We start from the raw sequence: 21,532 nt of genomic DNA, 5'->3' as shown, positions 1-21,532 counted from the left end.
TCTCTCTGCAGTGAGGAGAAGCGACAAGGTAGGCTGTCATTCTGCAAAAGCTGCCCATCGCAAGCTTTCCTCTCAACAGCACTGCTTTTCTTTTTTAGAAAGCTTGAATCCCAGTGGTGTCTCTGGAGACAAGAAGCCTTCAGTATGTTAAATTACTTTCATTATGTATTTTCAGATGCTTATTGATTCTACAGTAGAAGAGTGGGAGACTGCAGCAGCCTGTAAAGCAGAACTAAAGCAGTTGTATACATTAGCAGTATGCTGAAACAATGGCACACTACAGGCACAAATTTTCATTAAGGTCATTTTTTGAAGATATGCTTATTACCCTCTTTCCCTTCTACTCTGCCAACAAGTGAACAAAATGAATCCCTCCAACCTGGAACTGCTTCACCTGCATCGAGAATTTATCAAATCTTTAGTGGAGGTAAGATCTGTTCCTTATTATGGTATGCACAATAAGCAACATGTAACAAAAAAAATTGGAGTAAAAAGGGAAGATATCAGATTCAACTTACATTAAGCGCTAGTATCTTGTTATATTTGAGACCAGGAAATCTTCAAGTGCTCTTTCCCCCTCCCCATTAAAAACACAATGGTAGAAAAAATGTGATTTTGTATGAAAGTCTTGTAGAATATTAAGAACCTGTTTTGGTCATACAACATAAAGACAGTACAGTTTAAGCTAATACAGTATTGGGGGAAAAAAAACCCACAGAATGCAACCGGTAATATTTTTTTCCTCCCACAGCAGTATTTTCAAATATTGGCAGTTAAATATGCTACAGATCTATTCAGTTACTCCTTGAAGGATCAGACAGTCTGTAATTGGTGTATACTTATTGCTTTATGAAGGTTGGCTAATATGATTAATCTCTGATTGATAAAGAAATCCCTCTTTTTTGTTATTGTTTTTTTTTTAAACTTATTTCCTTCATTACCCTGTACATTCAAGCTGTTTATTAAAAACAGGGATTTGCTAAACATTGATTTCAAGAAAGGAAATTATAACTGTGCAAATTAAACAAAAACATATTTTCTATAAATCTCATTGACTCTGCTCAATTTCTCATTAGAAGACAAGAGAGTTGTATGTATAAACTACATTTTCTAGCTCTAGTCACAGACTCTCGACATCCAACAGTTACTGCTTCTAGTTGGGGTTTTTTGTAACCTGCGCTATTTGGAGAACAGGAAACTTGTCCAAAAACCTAAATTCTTTTAAGTTGACAGAAGAATGACATGATTTTACTAGCAAATAGTGAACACACTAACTGATTTTCTATGTAATCTGTAAGACCCAATTTCAGAGATCTTTTAATAAAATAAGTGCTATTAAAAATATATATTCTTGCATTACTTTATTTTGAAATTATAAGCCCTACTTTTAACCTTTTTTTTCCTCCCCTTCACAAGGGCATGCAGCAACTAATTCAGTTTTACAACTGACAATATGAAGAATGCAGTTGACCGGGTATCTTTCTAGCTGTATGACCTACAAGCAGCAGGACGCATCACTAAAATGTATTCTTAAGACATAAAGGAATTAGAAACAAAACATGGAACACACTTGTATTACCATTTACGTGCACGACACTTCAACAATATACATGGAGGACTAACACATCTGCTCAGATTTTCATTAAAAGAAGAGTGCAAAGATTGATTCTTAAAATGGTGAGCATTTCTTAAAGGGGATTTATAATTTAAAACCAGAATTGTGGAAACTACCGATGCATGAAGAAACAATGAAACATGAATTCCCAAAAGGAGAATATGCATACTTCACCAGCAAGCTGAATAAGGGTTTAACCAAGCTTTTTCTATACTACTCGTTAAATAACTTATTTGTCATAATGACTAATGGATACTTTTCTCTCAATTTTATGGTCTGTTATGTATTCTCCTTAAGTGAAAATAAACCAAATTAGGTAACTCATGGTTACTCTCAAAGCACATGAACTGGATTTTATGATGTATAGCAACTTCTTTGACTAAGCCATCACTCAAAAGTAATGAGCAGGAATATTACAGAAAGAAATAACGCAACCATAAACTAAAGGATGTCTACATGCACTCTGAACACAGAGTTAAGAATTTATTTTTTTTTTTTAAACCTGGAAATTAAAACCAGGCTGCTACAAAATGCAACAGGGGAATGAAATTAACATCACTTAAAAGAAGGTTTATTTGTTATTGCTGGCTTGAACAGACACGCAGAATATGCACTGGTCTGTAGAAGCATCTCAGGCAATTAAGAAGTCCCCATGTTTAATCAGAATTTTTTGCTGCTGAAGTGCTGGAACAAAAAAAAGAAAAAAAATACCTGCGAGGAATGAAATAAGAGCCCAGCTACCACTTGGTTTCCAGGTTACAGTGCATGTCAAATATCTGTCAGTGACACCCTGTATCAATTTATGACAAGCTGCCGCAATGATGTGAAAGGCCCTTGAGGCAGAGAGAACAGGTAGGTCAGCAGTTGCATGCTCCCCTCCTCGCCTCAGCCTTGGCAAGGCAACGGGCACCGTCCAGAGAGGGTAAATTAGATCCCTGCCTTGACATTTCTGCTTTTATTTAACTGAAATCTAAACAATGCAACAAGGAGGTGATGTTTAATCTATCCATAAGACTTAGCACATCTGAAGTTGCTTGGTTTGTTCTGTTTTGTTTGGGTTTTTTTTACACAAAATTTCAGGTGGTGTAAGGTTAGAGTTAATATCATCATTTGTTTTAGCAGATCTGCTTGTGATTTCCTCCTGGCTTTTGCTAATACGAAAGAACTCCATTTATCCCGTAATGCATTTGGAATGGTTTCTTGAAATCCATTCACAGCCAGGGCAGCGTACACAGAGCAAATCGTATTCCTGAGGGTTAAAATAAACCTAATAGAGGTTGCCTAAATTAGAAATTAAACAAAGCTTTTGAAATATTTCTTGTTTCATTTCACACCTGAGACTAATACGTTCTAATTTACATCTTTTGTATTTGAGGCACATGTGAAATAGCTGTTGAAGCATACCAAGAATTTTCATCATACAATTTGCAATTAATAGTACTGTGCAATTGAGGCTTTTCAGAACTGCAGATGAAATCTATTTGCATATTATGTCCCAAGTGTGCTTAATTCATACTTTCATTAAAAAAGACCTCATTTTTGTTCACCTTAGTGCTATCCATTATTAATGTATTCAGAATGGAACAAAGGTCTGCATTTAAATTTATTTTCATGCCAAGTATGTCCTCTCTTAAATTTAAAGCTACCTAAAAAAACCCCAACCATCAAGTATCATAACAAGAAACTGAATACCCTCTTTTATTTATTCATTTAATTACAAACTCAAGAGCTGGCTGACAATATAAATAATACAAACATCTGCATTACATGCAGATGCTACATTTACAACCTATCCGTATGTGTAAAACAAAGCAGATGAGCCACAAAATATAAAATCTCCTAGATGTAAAAATATTACTTTTTTTGAACCTCACTTATTCAAGACAAACATGCTGTGTATATAAATCCATTGGATTTAACTGCAGTTTGTATTAAAAAACAAATGACGAAAAAAACCAAACAAAAAAAACCCTGAAAGAGACAATTTTCTTTTTAAGTATTATTTTCTAAAATTATTCCCTTAAATCTATTCTGGAATAAAATTAAATACTCTTGCATTCCATGTAGGCACTGATTTCCTTAAGAAATTAAATATTCAAATCAGAAAAAGGAAACGTAGTATTTTTATAATAAACTCCATTCCCTCAAACCCACAAATGTTTTGCATTTGAAATTATATATACTTATATAAAATTGTAGTTGTAAGCTTCATACACGTAGATGCACCAAAGATAAAAGTGAACAGAAGTCTTCAAGCTCTGTAAAAACCTGCTAAATTACAGAACGTCAAGTTTAAGCCCACAACACTATTGCAAACTGTTCATAAGAGAGGGTGATAAATTGCCATAAATAATTTAAGTGTTCTTTTTATGATACGTAAGCCACAGTGTTCCATGTTCCTATCACTTTCTTTTTCCATGAGAGCCTTTTTAAAGTGATCTTGAGTACTAATTTGTTAATACTTAACAACATTCTTCTAAAATGACCCTCAATGCCATACAAAGGCAATGCACAAGTATAGTTTATTCAACAAATGGGCCCTTTGTAAAAACCACATCACTATAAATAAAGCCTTGTCTCCTTAAGTGGAAGCTTTTCACTTTTTTTTTTTTTTTAACAAATCCTGCTTTCCTTTAAAAAGGAAAGACCCTATTCTAGATCCTCAGGCTTTTGAGTTCATGCCAACTAAAGCTCTAAATGTACAGTAAATCAAGAGTTTGATAAGAATAGATGCTTTTCCTCCCTCCTCCTTCCCCAGCATTTATCTACAGTAAGTGTTAAAAAAAGAAATCAAATAGTTCCATATTTTATTTCACCTTTCAGGAGAAAAAACAACTGCAACAAAAGAATGTGTTTCTCCCCCATTCTGGAAGTCAACATGCAGTCTGAATCTAACATTACAGTTCGAGATGCCATTGATGACATCGACACCAACATGTACCGACCACTGTCATACCCATTAAGCTTTCAAGTTTCTCTCACTGGATTTTTGATGTTAGAAATTGTTTTGGGACTTGGCAGCAACCTCACTGTGCTGGTACTTTACTGTATGAAATCCAACTTAATCAATTCTGTCAGTAACATAATTACAATGAACCTTCATGTACTTGATGTAATAATTTGTGTGGGATGTATTCCTCTAACTATAGTTATCCTTCTGCTTTCACTGGAGAGTAACACTGCTCTCATCTGCTGCTTCCATGAGGCTTGTGTCTCTTTCGCAAGCGTTTCAACTGCAATCAACGTCTTTGCTATCACTCTGGACCGATACGACATCTCCGTAAAACCTGCCAATCGAATTCTGACCATGGGAAGGGCTGTGATATTAATGACATCAATATGGATCATTTCACTTTTTTCCTTCCTGATTCCTTTCATTGAAGTCAACTTTTTCAGCCTTCGAAGCGCAAGTACTTGGGAAAATAAGACACTTTTGTGCGTGAGTACAAACGAGTACCACACTGAGCTAGGAATGTACTACCACCTTCTCGTTCAGATTCCAATCTTTTTCTTCACTGTTATAGTAATGCTAATCACGTACACCAAAATACTCCAGGCTCTAAATATTCGGATTGGTACAAGATTTACAACAGGACAAAAGAAAAAAGCTAGAAAGAAAAAAACTATTTCTTTGACCACTCAGCACGAGACTACAGACGTGTCCCACAGCAGTGCAGGAAGAAACGTCGTCTTTGGCGTAAGGACTTCTGTCTCTGTCATAATTGCTCTCCGCCGAGCCGTAAAACGGCACCGGGAGCGACGAGAACGGCAAAAGAGAGTCTTCAGAATGTCCCTCTTGATTATCTCAACATTCCTTCTCTGCTGGACACCCATCTCTGTTTTAAACACCACCATCTTATGTTTGGGCCCAAGTGACCTTTTGGTAAAGTTGCGATTATGTTTTCTAGTAATGGCATACGGAACAACTATATTTCACCCTCTACTTTATGCATTCACAAGACAAAAGTTTCAGAAAGTTCTGAAAAGTAAGATGAAAAAGCGAGTTGTTTCAATAGTGGAAGCAGATCCCATGCCAAATAACGCTGTAATACACAACTCATGGATAGAGCCTAAAAGGAACAAAAAGATTACCTTTGAAGACAACGAAGTAAGGCAGAAATGTTTAGTACCTCAGGTTGTCACTGACTAGATTTCAGTATTCACCAAAACACATCAAGCGGAATATTTGAACAAATTGTAGAAAAATACTGCCAAATAAGAAAAACTTTTTTAAACTATTGGCGAGACTGTAAATTTTCAATATATATGTTAAATAGACTAGGTCTTGTATCTTCAATTTCTTCATTATGTAAGATATATGTTGCATGGCCGTTTGTTAGTGTAACACCATATGTATATTTGTCAAAAATATTCAAGTCCTCTTTTTTAGAAAATAAATAGCCTTAAAGGAAGTGCAAACTTTTAAAAATATTTGTATGGCTCAGTTTCTCTGTAAATATAAAAGAATTTTTAAACAAAAATTCCACTCGGGAATACTTTTCTAAAGCACAAGTTCAACATTTTGCATGATAAGATATTTTTAAATTTAAGTCATAAACAGTATTGATCAGAGATATTCTGAATGCTCCACGGCTACAACTTGGACACATTTTGACCTCATACTTAAATAGCTACTTAATTCAAATTTCTCCAGCATGCAATTAACATGCACGCGTAGACAAAGCCATTTATGTGCTGTCTTTTAAATAATGGCTCAGAATCCATTAATTTTGATAGGGAAAAAAAATAATTCATGTTGGTCCAAAAATTGACAGTACTTTTCAGAAAAGAAAAAAGTCTTGTGTATACAATCCCAGATCTACAGTTTCTACATAGAAAACACACAACTTTGAATAATTACACAGGAGTGGTGGAAGGGATAAGGGGAAAAGATAGGTTAAATGAAGGCAAAAATCACAGACAAGAAAGTTATTTGGCTTGATGCAACCAACACAGACATTCCTGTTCAAAGGCTTGGATTTTCACATTGGAGGGGTTTAGCTAGATCTCTAGTGTGCCAAGATTTTCTTGCCCTCAATAACTTTTGTATTATTTTGACTTCACTTCTCCTTTGATGATATTCTGTTCTAGCCATGCAACTGCTTTGTCACAAACCAGTCACCATTACTGCTAGCTACTCAATTTCTGTATTTCCTTGACCACCACGGTATACCATCATTCTACATCCCCTTTTCTATCTCATCTTATATCTGCAATAAAGAATCAAGAAGCCTTAAGAAGCCATCGTCATCCATAGCATTGTAATCAAGAATTAAGATATTCATACAAACAAAAGTTTGTTGAGCGGTTTGCACTATCCCCCACTTTAAAAAAATCATAATTTCTATGAACAGTGGCTACATTCATTGACTTAGTTACCAGCTGGGGGTAGAGAAGGAAACAAAACAAAAAACTGCAAAAATCAATCGGCATGATTTCACTTGTCTTGTTATATAAACTGCTCAGTGTGTCACCAGCTACCAGTATAATTAAAAGGCTAATTCTCAATAAGTATTGGCTTCTATTAAAAAAAAAAACCAAACAAAACAAACAACAATAGAGCATATCCTTGAACATGAGAGCTAGTTTGACTGAAGTATTACATTAAAAATAGGGATTTCTGAAGCATCTTTCTGAAGTTGCATATTAAAAAAAACCTGCAGATTTAAGGGAGCAAAAAGCTATTTTCCATTACATCATTAAATTATTAATCATATGCATATTATCAAAACTATTTTTGTGGTTAAAAAAAAAAAAAAAGGCAGTACTTGTAACGTCCCTTAGTTTACTTAGGCTTATGCCTTACCTTACCAGAACAGAAGATTCAAAAAAATAGTACTACAGCTCCGTATTCCTCAAAGACCAGCCATTTATAACCATCCAAATTCTACCTAGAAGTTGTATTATCTAATTGATAATAATCTGTTATCTAAAATTACTGTGTAACATATATTCAAACATTAATTTCACTAGCTTTTTTCTAAAAACAATCCCAATGACATCCACATTCAACTGTACTCACTCACAGTGTTGATTTCATCCAAGCTATTCCTAGTTTCCTACAAGAATTGAAATAGTTATTTGAGAGGTTGCAGGAGGGAAGTAAACTTAATGGTTTTATGCAATAAGCTTCTTTTTAAAAAAAAAAATCCCATATGCTCCAAATTTATCACTTCAAAAACATTCTTTCAGGAATAAGCTCTTCTGAAAAGAAATGTGCCCAAAAAACCTAAGCAGGAACTATATTTTTTTCTTTTTGTAATACTTCTTCCTTTCTCTACCTCACTATCCTCTGTATTATGAACACCAGAAGGAGGAGAAAGTGGGATCTCTAGGGTTAATGGCATAATATGATTTAACTGATTCCTTATCTGCCAAATAAAGCATTCTTAAATCAATTAAAAATACTATTCATTTATTTAAAAAGAAAAAAAGAAATCATAATGACCACAACACACGAATAAGCTTACATCACGTCCTTATCTGAAATAAGCATTTAAGAAAAGCTCTCAGACTTGAAAGGTTTCTCGACAACATGACTTTGCTGTTTAAAATTAAATAAATCCTCAAGAACCACACGTTTAGTGTTAAAAGCTCATTCATTAGAAAGTCAGATTCAATGAAGCAGTACTTCATAACAAAGAGAAAATGCAGCCTAGGAATTAGTCAGAGAGATTAAGTTCAGGTTTTAAAGGCTATGTCGATCACAGCCATTGATTGCTTTTAGGAATATAAGCAAGTTCATTTTTACATTTACCATTCTTCATCTTTCATTAAATAAAGAAAAAAAAGGACTTATGTTGGCGTACACTTTGAAGTCTGCAGAAGAAAATTCTGCATAGAGCAGGGAGTAATACAAGTAAGAATATGTGCAATCCTACATACACGCAGGAGTCATTATAAAACAGAATCATACGTGATCTGTACCACAAAGACGACAGATTTAACACAAACAAGACAAAATAAAGAGTAACTAGCGAAGTATATCCTACAGATACGGAAGAGGATTTTAGGAGGGATATGAAGGTGTGCTGTGGGTGCTTGACAGACAGACTAAAACAGAATGCAAAAATAGGCAGTATCACTGGAGAAAAAAGGGCAAATATATGCCATAGTATCGCCCAATAAGAAACCCACTGCATTCTTAAAAATGATCTCACCACAGTGAGTCATTAGTTCAATTACATTTCACACCACCCAGCCTAAGGCAAGCAGAATTGTACAGGACTCTAAAAACATTAATTCCAGCAAATACGCCTCAGAAACACAAGCAACCACCACCACTTTCCACACGTTCTCTGTCCCTAAAGTGCTAGCTGGTATCTGACTATGCTGTCTTTTAACTTCAAACACATTTCCATTCAATTTTACATTGTAAAATCAGGTTAGCCCACGCTAAAAATACGAAAAAGCTGAGTACAGTGCCAGTATCGATTAGAATATTCAAGAAGCACACCTTAACACACTAATACATCACAAACCAGTAAAACAGAAATGCAAATACATCACAAATATCTAGTTTCAAGTTGGTGACAATTTTTACGGATTACAAACAGAAGTTCTATTTACTTCATTAGTGCCAGGGGAACAGGAATACCTTCAGTGATTTCTACATGTATTAGATTCAAAATGTATGCATCCATATATATATTGGATCAATACACCTCTCTTCCTTCACTGTTACATAAACACACACGTTCAATAATACACAATTATTATACATCCATATGCACCAAAAGTCGAGTTCAACATTAGCACCTATCTTCTATTTATATGGAGGGGTTTTTGGTAAGAGTATCTCTGAGCTGGACAGACAAGCACTATGCCCCACCACGCATATACTTAAGACACCTTCTTCACCACCACCTTTGTTTTTTTCCCTTTTAAGCAAAAGAATACATTCAACAAGCTATATAATTTACCAGGGCACAAGGAAGAATTTTTCTGCTGTGTTAACTGTTACATATATCATATTGCAATGCACATAATAGTTCTTTTTCAACATCAATGTATGTGCTAGTCATCAGAATTCTTTGATAGCTGAGTATTTTACACATGTTTGTTTCCTCTGAAAAAAGCGTTTTAGTTACCAATTGCCATTAAACTCTTTTAAGATGAGACAATACAGCATTCTTTAGCAAAGTTTCAATGTAGCATTAAAAAAATATAGAAAACACTAACTTACCCTTCTCCCCCCACATTGTTCAAACAAAATACCTCCAACATATAGCTAAGGACAACCAGCTTCCAGCTTAAAATCTTCCAGCTTTATAACTGACAAATTCCACTCCTACTTCACACATTCTGCTGTAATATCACTGAATTTATTTGTCTTACACCAACAGGAGAGAAGAATCTGACTCTGTAATTACTTTCTCCTTTTTCTGCTTCATAGAACACTTGTGCTTTTCAAAAAGCAAAATTAAACACAGGGTTTGGGTTTTGTTTTGCTTGGTGGGGGGTCGGAAAAAAAAAGGTAAAAGAGAAAAAGAGGGAGAACGGGGGGGAAAGGACATAATAACTGACTAATAGGAAAATCAAAATTGACTCATACCCAATGAGTGTTAAAAACAAACGATGTGAAGTAGGTGGAGAGTACAGGTCAAAAGGGCAGGTGGAAGGAACGGCTGTAAGGCAGCTATGGCGATCGGGACCATAGAAAGGTGGAGGGCAACATGCACCTGCCATGGAAAGAATGGTAACCTTATTTTTTAGATTGTAATAAACAGAAATACAAGAAGAATTTATCTTTGAATCATCAAGTGCGATACATGGTTTTGCCAAAATTGCTGGGAGGAGAGGGGAGAGCAGTATGAACAGCAACTCCAGAAAAGGCTTTTGATTTAATAAATTATATACAGAATAACAGACAAATCAAGAGTATGCATTATTCTACTATCTCTTTTCCCAGAGATAAACTACACATTTTACCAAGTACAAAGTATATACAGAGTACATGCATTCCAAGAACAGGCCCAAAATGTTATTAGATGTCTGTTCCCAGTGATAAATTTTTAAAAATGCCGTTGAATTTTCCCTCAAATTGGAATCGGTCAGATAACTTTAGTTTGTCTTGATGCTCCGAGAGTGTTTCACTACCACAGTATGTTTTCGATTACTGCTTTGTTATCTCAATTTAATTATTTTTGTAGAGTAATAACTTGAAGAAGAAATATCATTAGACATCTTTATGTTATTTGTTAAAATTACACTTCAGTGACTATTATAAATTGAGCCAGAACGGAAGAAATATCTTCTTGTATATTTATTTTATAGATTTCTGTATCAGCTGCTTTCGTATTTTACAAAGAAGTTCTCACACAATGAAAAGAAATTCAGTTAAAATGAAAAAACAGAAGATTTACAGTGAAAGTTCTGTGGTATAATAATCTGTAATTATTAAGACATAGTTTATTTTTTATAGTTTGGATTAATTCTATCCTTTGAATATATGCATTTCTATATCCTCATTCTGATTCCTGCCACTGCACAGGCAGGCAAGCAGGCGGGAAGGCTGACGGCACAAAACTGTTGGCAAACAGCACGCCCTTGTTTCCTTTCCAAGCTGGGTTTTTGGAAATACTTTTGGTTTCTGTTACCCTGCTACAAACGATCTCTAACTTCCTATCCTATCTTGCAACAGTTTAACTTGATACCATATCTGATAAACAAATCAATGTCACTGCTGAAACATTATTGCTGTAAAATCTGTCGCTCTGGCTATGTCAGACCGTTATTAACAGAGCAGTATTAGCACAGTTTTACTTTCAACTGTACTAGGATCTCTCACAATCTGTTGTGAGATTTTACTTCAAATTAAACTCAATTTAAACTCAATTAGTAGGGGGGAAAAAACAGTATAACTGATGACAATCTATTGCTACTCTGTACCATGGTTTTCTTCCAAATCTTATTTCAAGATATTCTTCATAAGTCCCTGTCACAAATAAACAGAGAAGGGAGAAGTAGAAAAAAAGGACAGCTTCCCACATTAGTAAATTATTACAAATATCAATGATACTTTCTGCACTAGGTTGCATTTACCAGTGTGATGAAAACATGCATAAAGAAAAAGAAAATGGGAACAGTATTTGCAATATATGTATCATCACAAAACACGAAGTGAATGTGAGCACTGCTGCTGTAAAACACCTTAACAATAACGAGGAAGATCAATTATTCCTGCTAACAGCTCTAATAGCTAGTAAGTGAGACCTATCAATGAATGAGAACAAAGAAAATATGTGAAAAGAATTTGTGGGCAAAGTGAAGGTTTTAGCCAAGTTATGTGGTTCAATAACAACAACAGTGGCTTACACACACTAAATACCTCACCCAAAAAGAACTCTCACAGAAAACTAATTTTTTGTGTTATGCCAAAATACCACACACCTATATGGAATACAATATAGCTAAAGTAGGAAGATTTAGCATATGTATTTGTTGCTACTGCAGTCAGTGAGGTATTTCATGAGAGATTTTTTTTTCAGATACAACAGAATTTCTAGGAGTATATTTGCATGTAATAAAAACAAGAGCGTTACTTGAATTATAAATTCTTCTTCTGAACAGTTACCAAGCAAACATCAAATCATAAGAAATTTCCAAATTGAGTGAATCACTTCATTTTCTATGTTTAAATGGGAACAAACATTTAAGTTTGATAATTTTGACTGTATGAGGTTATATGCCCATAAATGTAAAATAGAGCTACACAGCTCATCTGCAGTAGTATCAAACACGGATAAAGCACAAAAAAGTGCATGTGAAGACATGTTAAAGACATCTTTAAAAAGACTAATGTATTCAAGAAGCTTCTGACAAGTCTTGCCTGATTTGTACAGCTTACAGTGCAGATTCCAGAAGCAGTTTAAATAAAGTGGAATAAAAGTGGGAAACTTCTGATTTGGTCACTGAGACTATGGCCCAACTTTGTTTCAGTCAAAAATCTCAAGTTTCTACTACATCTTTAGTTTGCAAGTTAAGTTAGGTCAGCTAAAAATTGGGTGGGGGGAGGGTGTGGAATCTTTGGAATTGTAAACAATCTGCCATAGAAACAGTATGTTCTGAAAATAATAGGATGTTCCTTCTTTTAATGAGGTTAGGTCTTCACATCTTTCCCTGAAATGACATGAAAATAGATATGAGACCTTCAGGTTCTTCAGCTGAAGAGGGTCTACCTTTAAGGTAACAAAGCCAGTAATCAGATTTGGTGCCTGCAAGCAATGCAAAGTTGGACCTGAACGGTAAACAAATAAAAAGACTGGACTACTTTACTTTTCAAACCATAACTGAGAAGAGTCCATAAAATTCTAGATGAAAACTAATATTTGAAAATTATATGCATGAGTTGGGAAACAAGGAGGAAAAACCACTCCTGTGAAAACAGTCTGTTTTTAAAACTGTTTCGTATGTGCAAGGATTAAATCCTACTCTACAGTACTCATTACTTTGTATTACATACAGCAACACCTTCACTGATCTTTAAGGCAAGGCACAAATGACAGTTTCAGGAATACTGGCTCCTATCCAGGACCTGAAGAAAGATTAGACTTCAGTCTTCTCTTCATAACTTTTTTGGTTAGATTTTTTTAACCTGAACTGGCTCACACTTTAATTAGAAATGAACAGGATAAAACTGGTTATTATGTTTATGATTTGAACCACCAGTATTTACTTGAGAAATTACAACAAAATTGTGTACACAATCTCATTTTTCAATTATTTCATACTTCTGAATTTGCCAGGCTTCATTTTCCAGTCCTTAGCTCTTGTCATTTCTTTCTCTGCTAATCAAAGAGCCCTTCTGCGACCCTTTATTTTCTCTCCATGAATGCACCTCTACAGCCTTAATCTTCAAGAAAAAGAGACCATTTAATCTCCTACTGTGACATGTATAATTGCATTTATTCACAGGTATCCACAAAACTATGTTTTTATCTGTATACACAATTGCCTATCCTGATCACAGAAGTACAGATTTGCCTGACGTAACTGCATGAATGCTAGAACAGAAACAACAAGCAATCCCAGCATGGACGCACTCCAATTCCAATACTTTACAGAAGTTTAGTACCTTATTTTCATATTTGTAAAAACAGAGATCATAGTTTTTTCTTTTTTTTTTTTTAATTTAAAAAGCATGTTATGTGTATGTGTTGAATGTTCAAGGTGCTCTGCCCATTCGCAGCTGCTTCTCCTCCAGAAGTCTGCCTTAATCTGAGCTGTACACCCATAGAAAACTACCACCTTACTTACCTCTGTTCCTCTCCTACAGCTCCCCTAGTAGCACAATTATCTACCAAGAACGTAGAGCAACTGTGAGGTGGGAAGATGGCTTATTTAAATACTTACTTAAGGGAACAATACCTTAAGGGAAATTTAAGTCATCTAAATTGTAGATTATGCACATAAATCTATAATGCATCTACACAATTTCTTTAATTAACTGAGTAATCAAAACACACAAATTTGTTTGCAACACATATTTTCCATAAAAATGTGACTATCATTAATTCAGCTTTACAGCCCTGAATTATTCTTTTAAATGAATTCAACTTCTCTACTATTTTTCTACATCAGCTTTATGTCTAATTGACTTTGATTTCAACAGAAATACCTTGCTTCTCCTTCTCAATGTTAGAACAACACAAGTTGGACTATCCCCTTCCTCATTCAGTAAGGCTCTGGGAAGTTAGTACATTTGTATAACATCCTCCTTACTTATTGTTGGATAAAGAGGTATCCTTATTTTATGGAAGAACAAATTACCCTGCCTCCAAAAATAAAGCAAGAGCATTTACTGAAAAATCCTCCTATTCTAAATCTTTACGAACAATCTGGAAACATGGATATTAGTTACGACTGTTCCATGATAGGTGTCTTTCTGGTTTCTGCCAGCCATGGATTTTTCTGCAATATTTTTAATTTATCATATCTATACTCTACACTCATAATGCATTCAGTGGTGTTTATATATTGTTTTCCAATTATAGTTGGTTTTGCTTTGTCACTACATTACAACAGACCATTAGCCAGGACTATCCTCTTTCTTGATTGCCAAAAAGCCAATAATTCACAATCTAATATAGACTTCTCAATAAGCTTTCAAGTTTGTCTAAATACATTTGTCCAAACTACTGAACAGAAGATCTTCTGCACTGGAAAATGAACTCTTTCAAAAACTAGAAATTAAAGGCTGGGTCTATTCTCAGTTTGCCCTATGCATCACAACTTGCCACTCTGGCAACAAGTGACTTCCAAATCGAGTAAGTTTATTTGTTATAACAGAATCCAGAATAATGTTTCTCCTTGTTGATAATTCCTGTGTTAGAAATTGGTGATTTTTTATGAGTAGTCTTAGAGGACAAATAGTCTAGGCTCCCAGCACCATTCTTCCACACATCTCAGAAACATGCTTAGACCTTAGACAGCAACGCTTCCATTTTCTGATTTAATTCAGCAGGTTGTTAAAGTAAAATCTTTTGGATTTTGTTAGCTGGCTTTCTAATCTATATGCATTTACAGATACATTACACCCAATGAAATTTTCCAAACACGATTTGCTACCACCTTCATTTGATATTCTAGTGAGCATTCTAACAAAATGCTCACTTTTCCTTGGAGATCACAAATTACCTGTTCATTTCATCCATTACTATTCTCTCTCACTCTGACTATTTCTGAATCTGATTGTTCAAAACGAAAAAAATAAACCTCTTTTCTCAAGACACTTAGACAATACTGAAGTGTTATTTCTGAACTAGCCATGTTCTTCTTCAGTACAACCACCGGGTTATGCACTAATAAATGCTCCAGTCCCAGCAGAAAGAAAAAGATCAATATTATGAACTGCTTCTCAGTGTTATTTCCTTGACCACTAACCAATTGATTTCACCATTGACCATAGATAAACAAAAGGAAGCACACATCCTTCCAGCTACCCTCAGCCAACTCCCGTAGAAAAAAAATAGGTGTGACATTTCTCCACACCTTCCCATGGGGAAGTGATTATCTACTGAACTCAAACCACTGAGTCTGGTCACCTTAGAGATCATTACTCTGGTACTGGAAGAACTAGCCTGCAGCTTACTATTGAATTTCCAAGTTCATAAATGCTCGGCAAAGGAAGAGGAGAACAGAGAAAGTTATAAATGGCAATTCCTACCAGAGCTTCAGACGGTGCATATGCAGACCTGCCTGAAATGTAAAATTGCAATTTCCTTGTAGAACCTCCACACAGAGCAGAACAGAAAACTAGACCCATGCTCTTTCAGATGTGTCATTCTAGCTGTAAAATGGGTCAAACCCTACAGAATTGAATTTTTCCATACTAGTTGTTAGTGTCATTGACTTATTTGTTTATAATAGGTACTCTGAGTCCTAGCTCTTAACTGTTTGCTTAAACTTCTATATCTATTGAAATACAGTGAGAATACACCAGCACTCAATTTAGAAATGACATCTCTCTGCTTTGCCAATATCCCTGTGTTCACTTATTATTTTATGGTATGTAATCCAACTTGCCTTTCTCTTCATGAACATACAGAGACACCTGTGATTAGCCACCTTCTCCTTTGTTTATATAATATGTAAAAGACCCTACAAATTCTTTTCAAACTCTTGCTAGCTATTCTTACTGTCTACAATGTATTGATAATTTACAAGATGCAAAAAGATAATCTTTCAGAGATTCACAGCTAACCTCTGTCTCTCTTTCCTTCTCTTTCAGCCAAAACTAATTCTTTTAAACTCTTTTCTTATCTTTGGTGTGCACAATTATTTTTTTTTTTTAACTAATACAAGCTTTTAAAGTCAGTGCACAAAAAATTACTAGATTCAAAGGCAGACAGAGCTTGCAGAGAACTTTGGGACTTGATAATTTTTGTATGTCACCTGGAAACAGAAACCCATAGCTTTCATTTCTAGTTTTAATTATGTAGTTCTATTTAAAAAGTATGACTACCCAGTTACAGAATATTTTGTCTCGAAACTCAAAGATGCCCTAAGATCTGTACTAGTTACACAATCATAACTGTTTAAAAGTAATAAAAATAAAAAACTAATTTAAAAAAACCCCTGAAGTTGTATTTATTTATTATTTGGCTAAACAAATGCTTTCACAACTGCAAGATTATCTGTTACTGGTTCTTCCAAATCCTTTCGTATCTCCACACTCATGATACACCCTAGCTAATAAACACAAAAATACTAACTGTTCAAACACTTAAAATGATTAACGGGTAACGCAAAATCAAGGTCCAAACCTTACCAGCTGGGATACCATCCTTCTGGTGGGGAACAAGAATTCCTTAACAGCAAAACATAAACAGGTTTGGTATAATTCCTCTCTGCTCTACAGGGATACTTTGAGAAGACAGCAGAGGGGAATTTTGTAATTAGAGAAACAGAATATAAGTATAGTTTTCAGATTCTAGAGTCACACATTTAAGTTCGCTAATTGCAAAACAAACAAAAACTGGAAAAAAACCACCTTATGAGACTTGGCCTTTACATTTAAGGTCATTAATGAGAAAAGATAGGATAGCGTAATTACCAAGACCTTCTTCCACAACCTCCCTCTTCCATTACTCCTTCTGGTCTTCATTTTGATTCAGTTCCTCTTTCAAAATTCCCAAGCCCCTCTGTTTCATCCTTACCCAGGCGGGACTACAAACCTCAGATATATCTTCTGGCTCTCAAAGCCCCAGACCATCTGATACATTACCAAAGCAGATGGAAAATATTGAAGTTTCAGTGTTTTTAAGAAATAAGAAGTACTTGCTTAATCTCAAACACAAAACTGAATGTGCTACCAGGGAAAATAATATTTGTGCCTCATGTACTTGACAGTACACAAGAGAGTTTAAATGCATATTAACTTACTGCTGCATGACTGGAGTAGCTACTCTGCTGTCCTGACAATAATTCCTCCCCTAGCAGAAAACACTTTTTGGTAGGCCATCACATCCCCCCCCCTCCCCTTCCTTAGTTCTTGTCCACTATCATTTCTTTCCCACTGGAGTTCTCTGAACTGTTAGAAGCAAATAAACCAAGAGCTGTCAGGCACCAGACTTTATTCTGTACCTGCTGAAGCCTAGCTCTGTGTATTACTGGCCTACGACTAAAACTTCTATACATTAGATCATGGCAATAATCATCATAATTGATATGAATAATGAAACAGTAGCCATCAGATTCAGAGTAACGGATGACAAGGAGGTTGAAGGAGCAAAACTTTCCAGAAACATAAGGAACAGAAGGCGTGGACACCTGTAACTGGGAGCAAGAAAGAGCAAAAGACAGAAAATAGTCTTTGATGGGCCTGGAATCAGGATAAAAACTGTTAGAAATACTCCATGCACTACAGCAAAGGCAAGGCGAACACACTGTAATTACCTTCTAGCAAAGCCTGCTAATGGGACATCAATAACATACCTCTCAGGAGCAGGTTAACACCTCAAGATAGAAAGCGGACTACTCAATCCGTTTTAAAATATCTGATATACAACCCTCCAACAAGGTCTATATACTTGCGACTAAAATTACCAAATTATTAACAATACAGCAAATTCAAATTCTTCAAGTAGCTATAGCTAAAAGACTAATCTCATCAAAACCAGAAATCAGCTTAATACTAACATGAAAAAATAGTTTCATAATTCATTCAATATGGCAAATTTGAAACATGTTTATGGTCATATAAAGCAAACTAGACATCAGGAAGACCCACCGTTAAAATTATACCTAGATTAATTTTCTAGAACTGTTATGATAAAGAAAGTTAAATTTCAAGAGATCAGAATAGTTATGACTTTGGAAAACAGTGACACAGCAATGAAACTACAATGAAACTACCTTAACAGAAACCAAACTTTTAAAAACCTGAAGAAATACAAATTCAAGCCCTACTAATTTAATGGTTATGTTGAAAAACAAAATTCCAATAGGAATTTTTTTCTTTTATCAATTCAAACTTAGTGTTTTCTCTCACATGCCAGTAATTATTTAGCATCTTCTTTTGAAAAAGGTTAGAAAAAGAATGCATGCCAGAGATTAAGTAAAACATACCAACTACTTACATAAAACGCTTTGTCTAACATAAGGTTTCCAAGCTAGGAATCCTAATCCCAGCAAAATGCAATTTGATGGTAAAACCTGTATGTTCCGTCTGCCTTGTTCAAAGAGGATACAGAGATTTTACACCATTAGCCTCTCACTAATGAAAATTGTATTAAGTTTTGCAAGTCATTTTGTTACATGCACATTAATTCAGTATCTTAAAGTGAATACGTCAAATTAATGAATTTGTTGTATACTATTAAGATTTTTCTTTATTTCAAAAGCCAAAAAAAAATAAATTAATATCCACAGAAGCTCCTTAACTCTGCATAAACGGTAAAGATGGAGTAAAATAAAATGTCCTAGAACATGATTTTTGCATGCATAATTGAAACAGAGAAAAAAAATAAGTGAGTGGTATAGCAACTACAGAAGAGCACAAGGACCAACTTCTACACTCATTACACAAAATATTTGGTTGTACCGCGTAATTCATGAAATAACACGACTCAGCAGAAGCTTGACTAGCTCTTCCTTTTACGTTAATTTACAATAAATCAAGTAGTGACTTTGGCAAACATGAAGCCAGGAACAATACTAAGAAAATAACAAGATCTTCTTAGTAACCAAGAGGATTTTTTTGTTAGCAATAACTATCCACAGTTTTCATGGCACTCCTTTCCTTGAAAACACAGACTGACTAATAAAACCAGAATCTTTCTAAACATAGTAAATTGAAGCATTACAAATATGCTTTTTTCTTTGTCTTTATCAATGTATAAAATAACAAATTCAATTACCTCTGTTGTATGAATGTAAGGTAATGGTCTATCAAAATTATCACGTTAAAAATAAAGAATGATTATTTTGCAATATATCTGACTATCACAGAATGACCTGTATTATCCATGAGAAACATAGTATCTGGTATATATTTACTTATTTATTATATATTACACAATTATTTTCTGATTAAATACACTATTAACCATACACAGTTAATCCCAACGTAACTAGAGCAACAGGCCATCATTTTCAGTTTTTACCAGAGATGCTGAAGAAAAGCATCAGACAGTGTATTCTACATGTATTTCACATGTGACACTGGCTTCATATTTGTGAAGAACTTCTCATTATTTTTAAAATTTTTCACAAGTCTGATTTTGGAAAAATTAACCTTTTATATAAAAATGAGTTCCCTGTTTCCAAACAGTTCAAGATTCTTTGTTTTAAAGCTACAAATATTAAGGCTTTTAAATTATTTGTATGTCTACTTAATCTTCCCACCAGAGACTGGAATACTACAGTCTGGAATACTTTTTGGCCTGGAATACTACAAATAAAACTTTGCACAACAACTTTTTGCAAAATCTTCCATCTTATGGTAAACAAAGCCTCAGGAAAAACAAAATGAAATAAAATGAAAAAAAACCTCAACTGAAAGGAACAACATGAATTTAAAGAACATGGAGATTACACTCAACTACAGAAAGGTATAGTATATTTTAGCCCAAACAACTTCAGTGGAGGTGTGGCAGTGTTACTGCTAACACCACCAGGGACAGAAGAAAAATGTTTTAGCAAGATATTTGCACTTACTACGGATGCAGATGTACCACCTGAAGCAGTGGCTTTCAAAAATAATTCAGATGGCTCTGAGCCAGTAATACAATTCAGTGATTCTCAGCAGGACTAAGTACCCCAGGCAAAGCATCATGCTACCACGGGCATGTAATTTCTATTAATCAAATCGGTTCAGTTACCCCTACAGAACAGTGCATTGTGCTACACAGACATATGCTATGTTATTTTAGAGGACACCAGGTCTTGCATAACATAGTAAATTGTACTGCATCTGAATCCCTAAGCAAAAGAACCATGAAAGCAACTTTTCCTGCCAGATTGATGTGTGTTGATCCTTATGAGAAACTGTGCACAGCAGTATTAGTATCAACAAATCTGTCTGCTCTGTGTACTAGTAGAGAAAGAACTCACTGACCTCACAGTAACCAAGTCCTTCCTCACTTTAATTGCAGTTTGATTCAACACAAGATCTGGCCTGGCAATTGTACACTCTAAGTTTTTGCTTAGAATAGGAAAAAACAATCTAAGTTCATCACGGAATACGATATGGGAAGAAGGCAGCAGTGAAAGATAGCTACCATAGTATCTAAGGTAGGTGTTCAGACAGCTTACCACTGCAAATTTAGTAATACTTCTGTACAGATACATAACACACATTTAATGCTACTTCAAAAACTGCAGCATTTAAAATGTAATAGTTTTTATACAACAATATTTAACCTGAAGGACAATATTACAGTCAGCCAATATGCAATCACTTCAGAATAAGTCTCTCTCTGTTAGTCAGCTTACACTGTTTTAATACCCAATTAATAAGGCACACTGTGGAAATGATAGGTACAGATAATTCCAACTTGCAGTAGATATGGATGAGATAATCACTATAAAACAAACAAGTATGAACATTACTACTAAAATTAGTTATTTAAGTTTTCAACAAATTGGAACCGTTGTTTCCTGAATACTGACTACTAGTGCTTAGTATTTTGATAAACACCAAACAATCTTCGTTATCATTCCCAAATATTAACTGTGGCCAGGTGGTCGAGGGAAGCAATTCTGCCCCTCTACTCCGCTCTGGTGAGACCCCACCTGGAGTACTGTGTCCAACTCTGGAGGCCTCAGCAGAAGAAGATATGGACCTGTTGGCACGGGTCCAGAGGAGGACCACAAAGATGATCAGAGGGATGGAGCAGCTCTCCTATGAACACAGGCTGAGAGAGTTGGGGCTGTTCAGCCTGGAGAAGAGAAGGGTCCAGGGAGACCTTATTG

General features: G+C 35.0%; 2 protein-coding genes across 2 annotated transcripts in view; one reads left to right on the top strand and one right to left on the bottom strand.

Moving 5' to 3' along the window:
- Positions 1-21,532, bottom strand: part of COG5 (component of oligomeric golgi complex 5) — a 191,326-nt gene that overhangs the window by 152,230 nt on the left and 17,564 nt on the right. The gene's annotated exons all lie outside the window — the stretch shown is intronic.
- GPR22 (G protein-coupled receptor 22) lies at positions 4,443-5,765 on the top strand. The gene has a single exon (XM_054198459.1). It carries the CDS (start codon positions 4,464-4,466, stop codon positions 5,763-5,765), a length of 1,302 nt encoding a protein of 433 aa, XP_054054434.1. The 5' UTR covers positions 4,443-4,463.

Source organism: Rissa tridactyla, chromosome 1 (genome assembly GCF_028500815.1).
Source record: "Rissa tridactyla isolate bRisTri1 chromosome 1, bRisTri1.patW.cur.20221130, whole genome shotgun sequence".
NCBI lineage: Eukaryota > Metazoa > Chordata > Aves > Charadriiformes > Laridae > Rissa > Rissa tridactyla.
This window is presented reverse-complemented; position numbering and strand designations above follow the sequence as displayed.

What these genes read in the sequence shown, in the direction of transcription:
- GPR22 (XM_054198459.1), top strand. Translation starts at nt 4,464, where the DNA reads ATGTGTTTCTCCCCCATTCTGGAAGTCAACATGCAGTCTGAATCTAAC.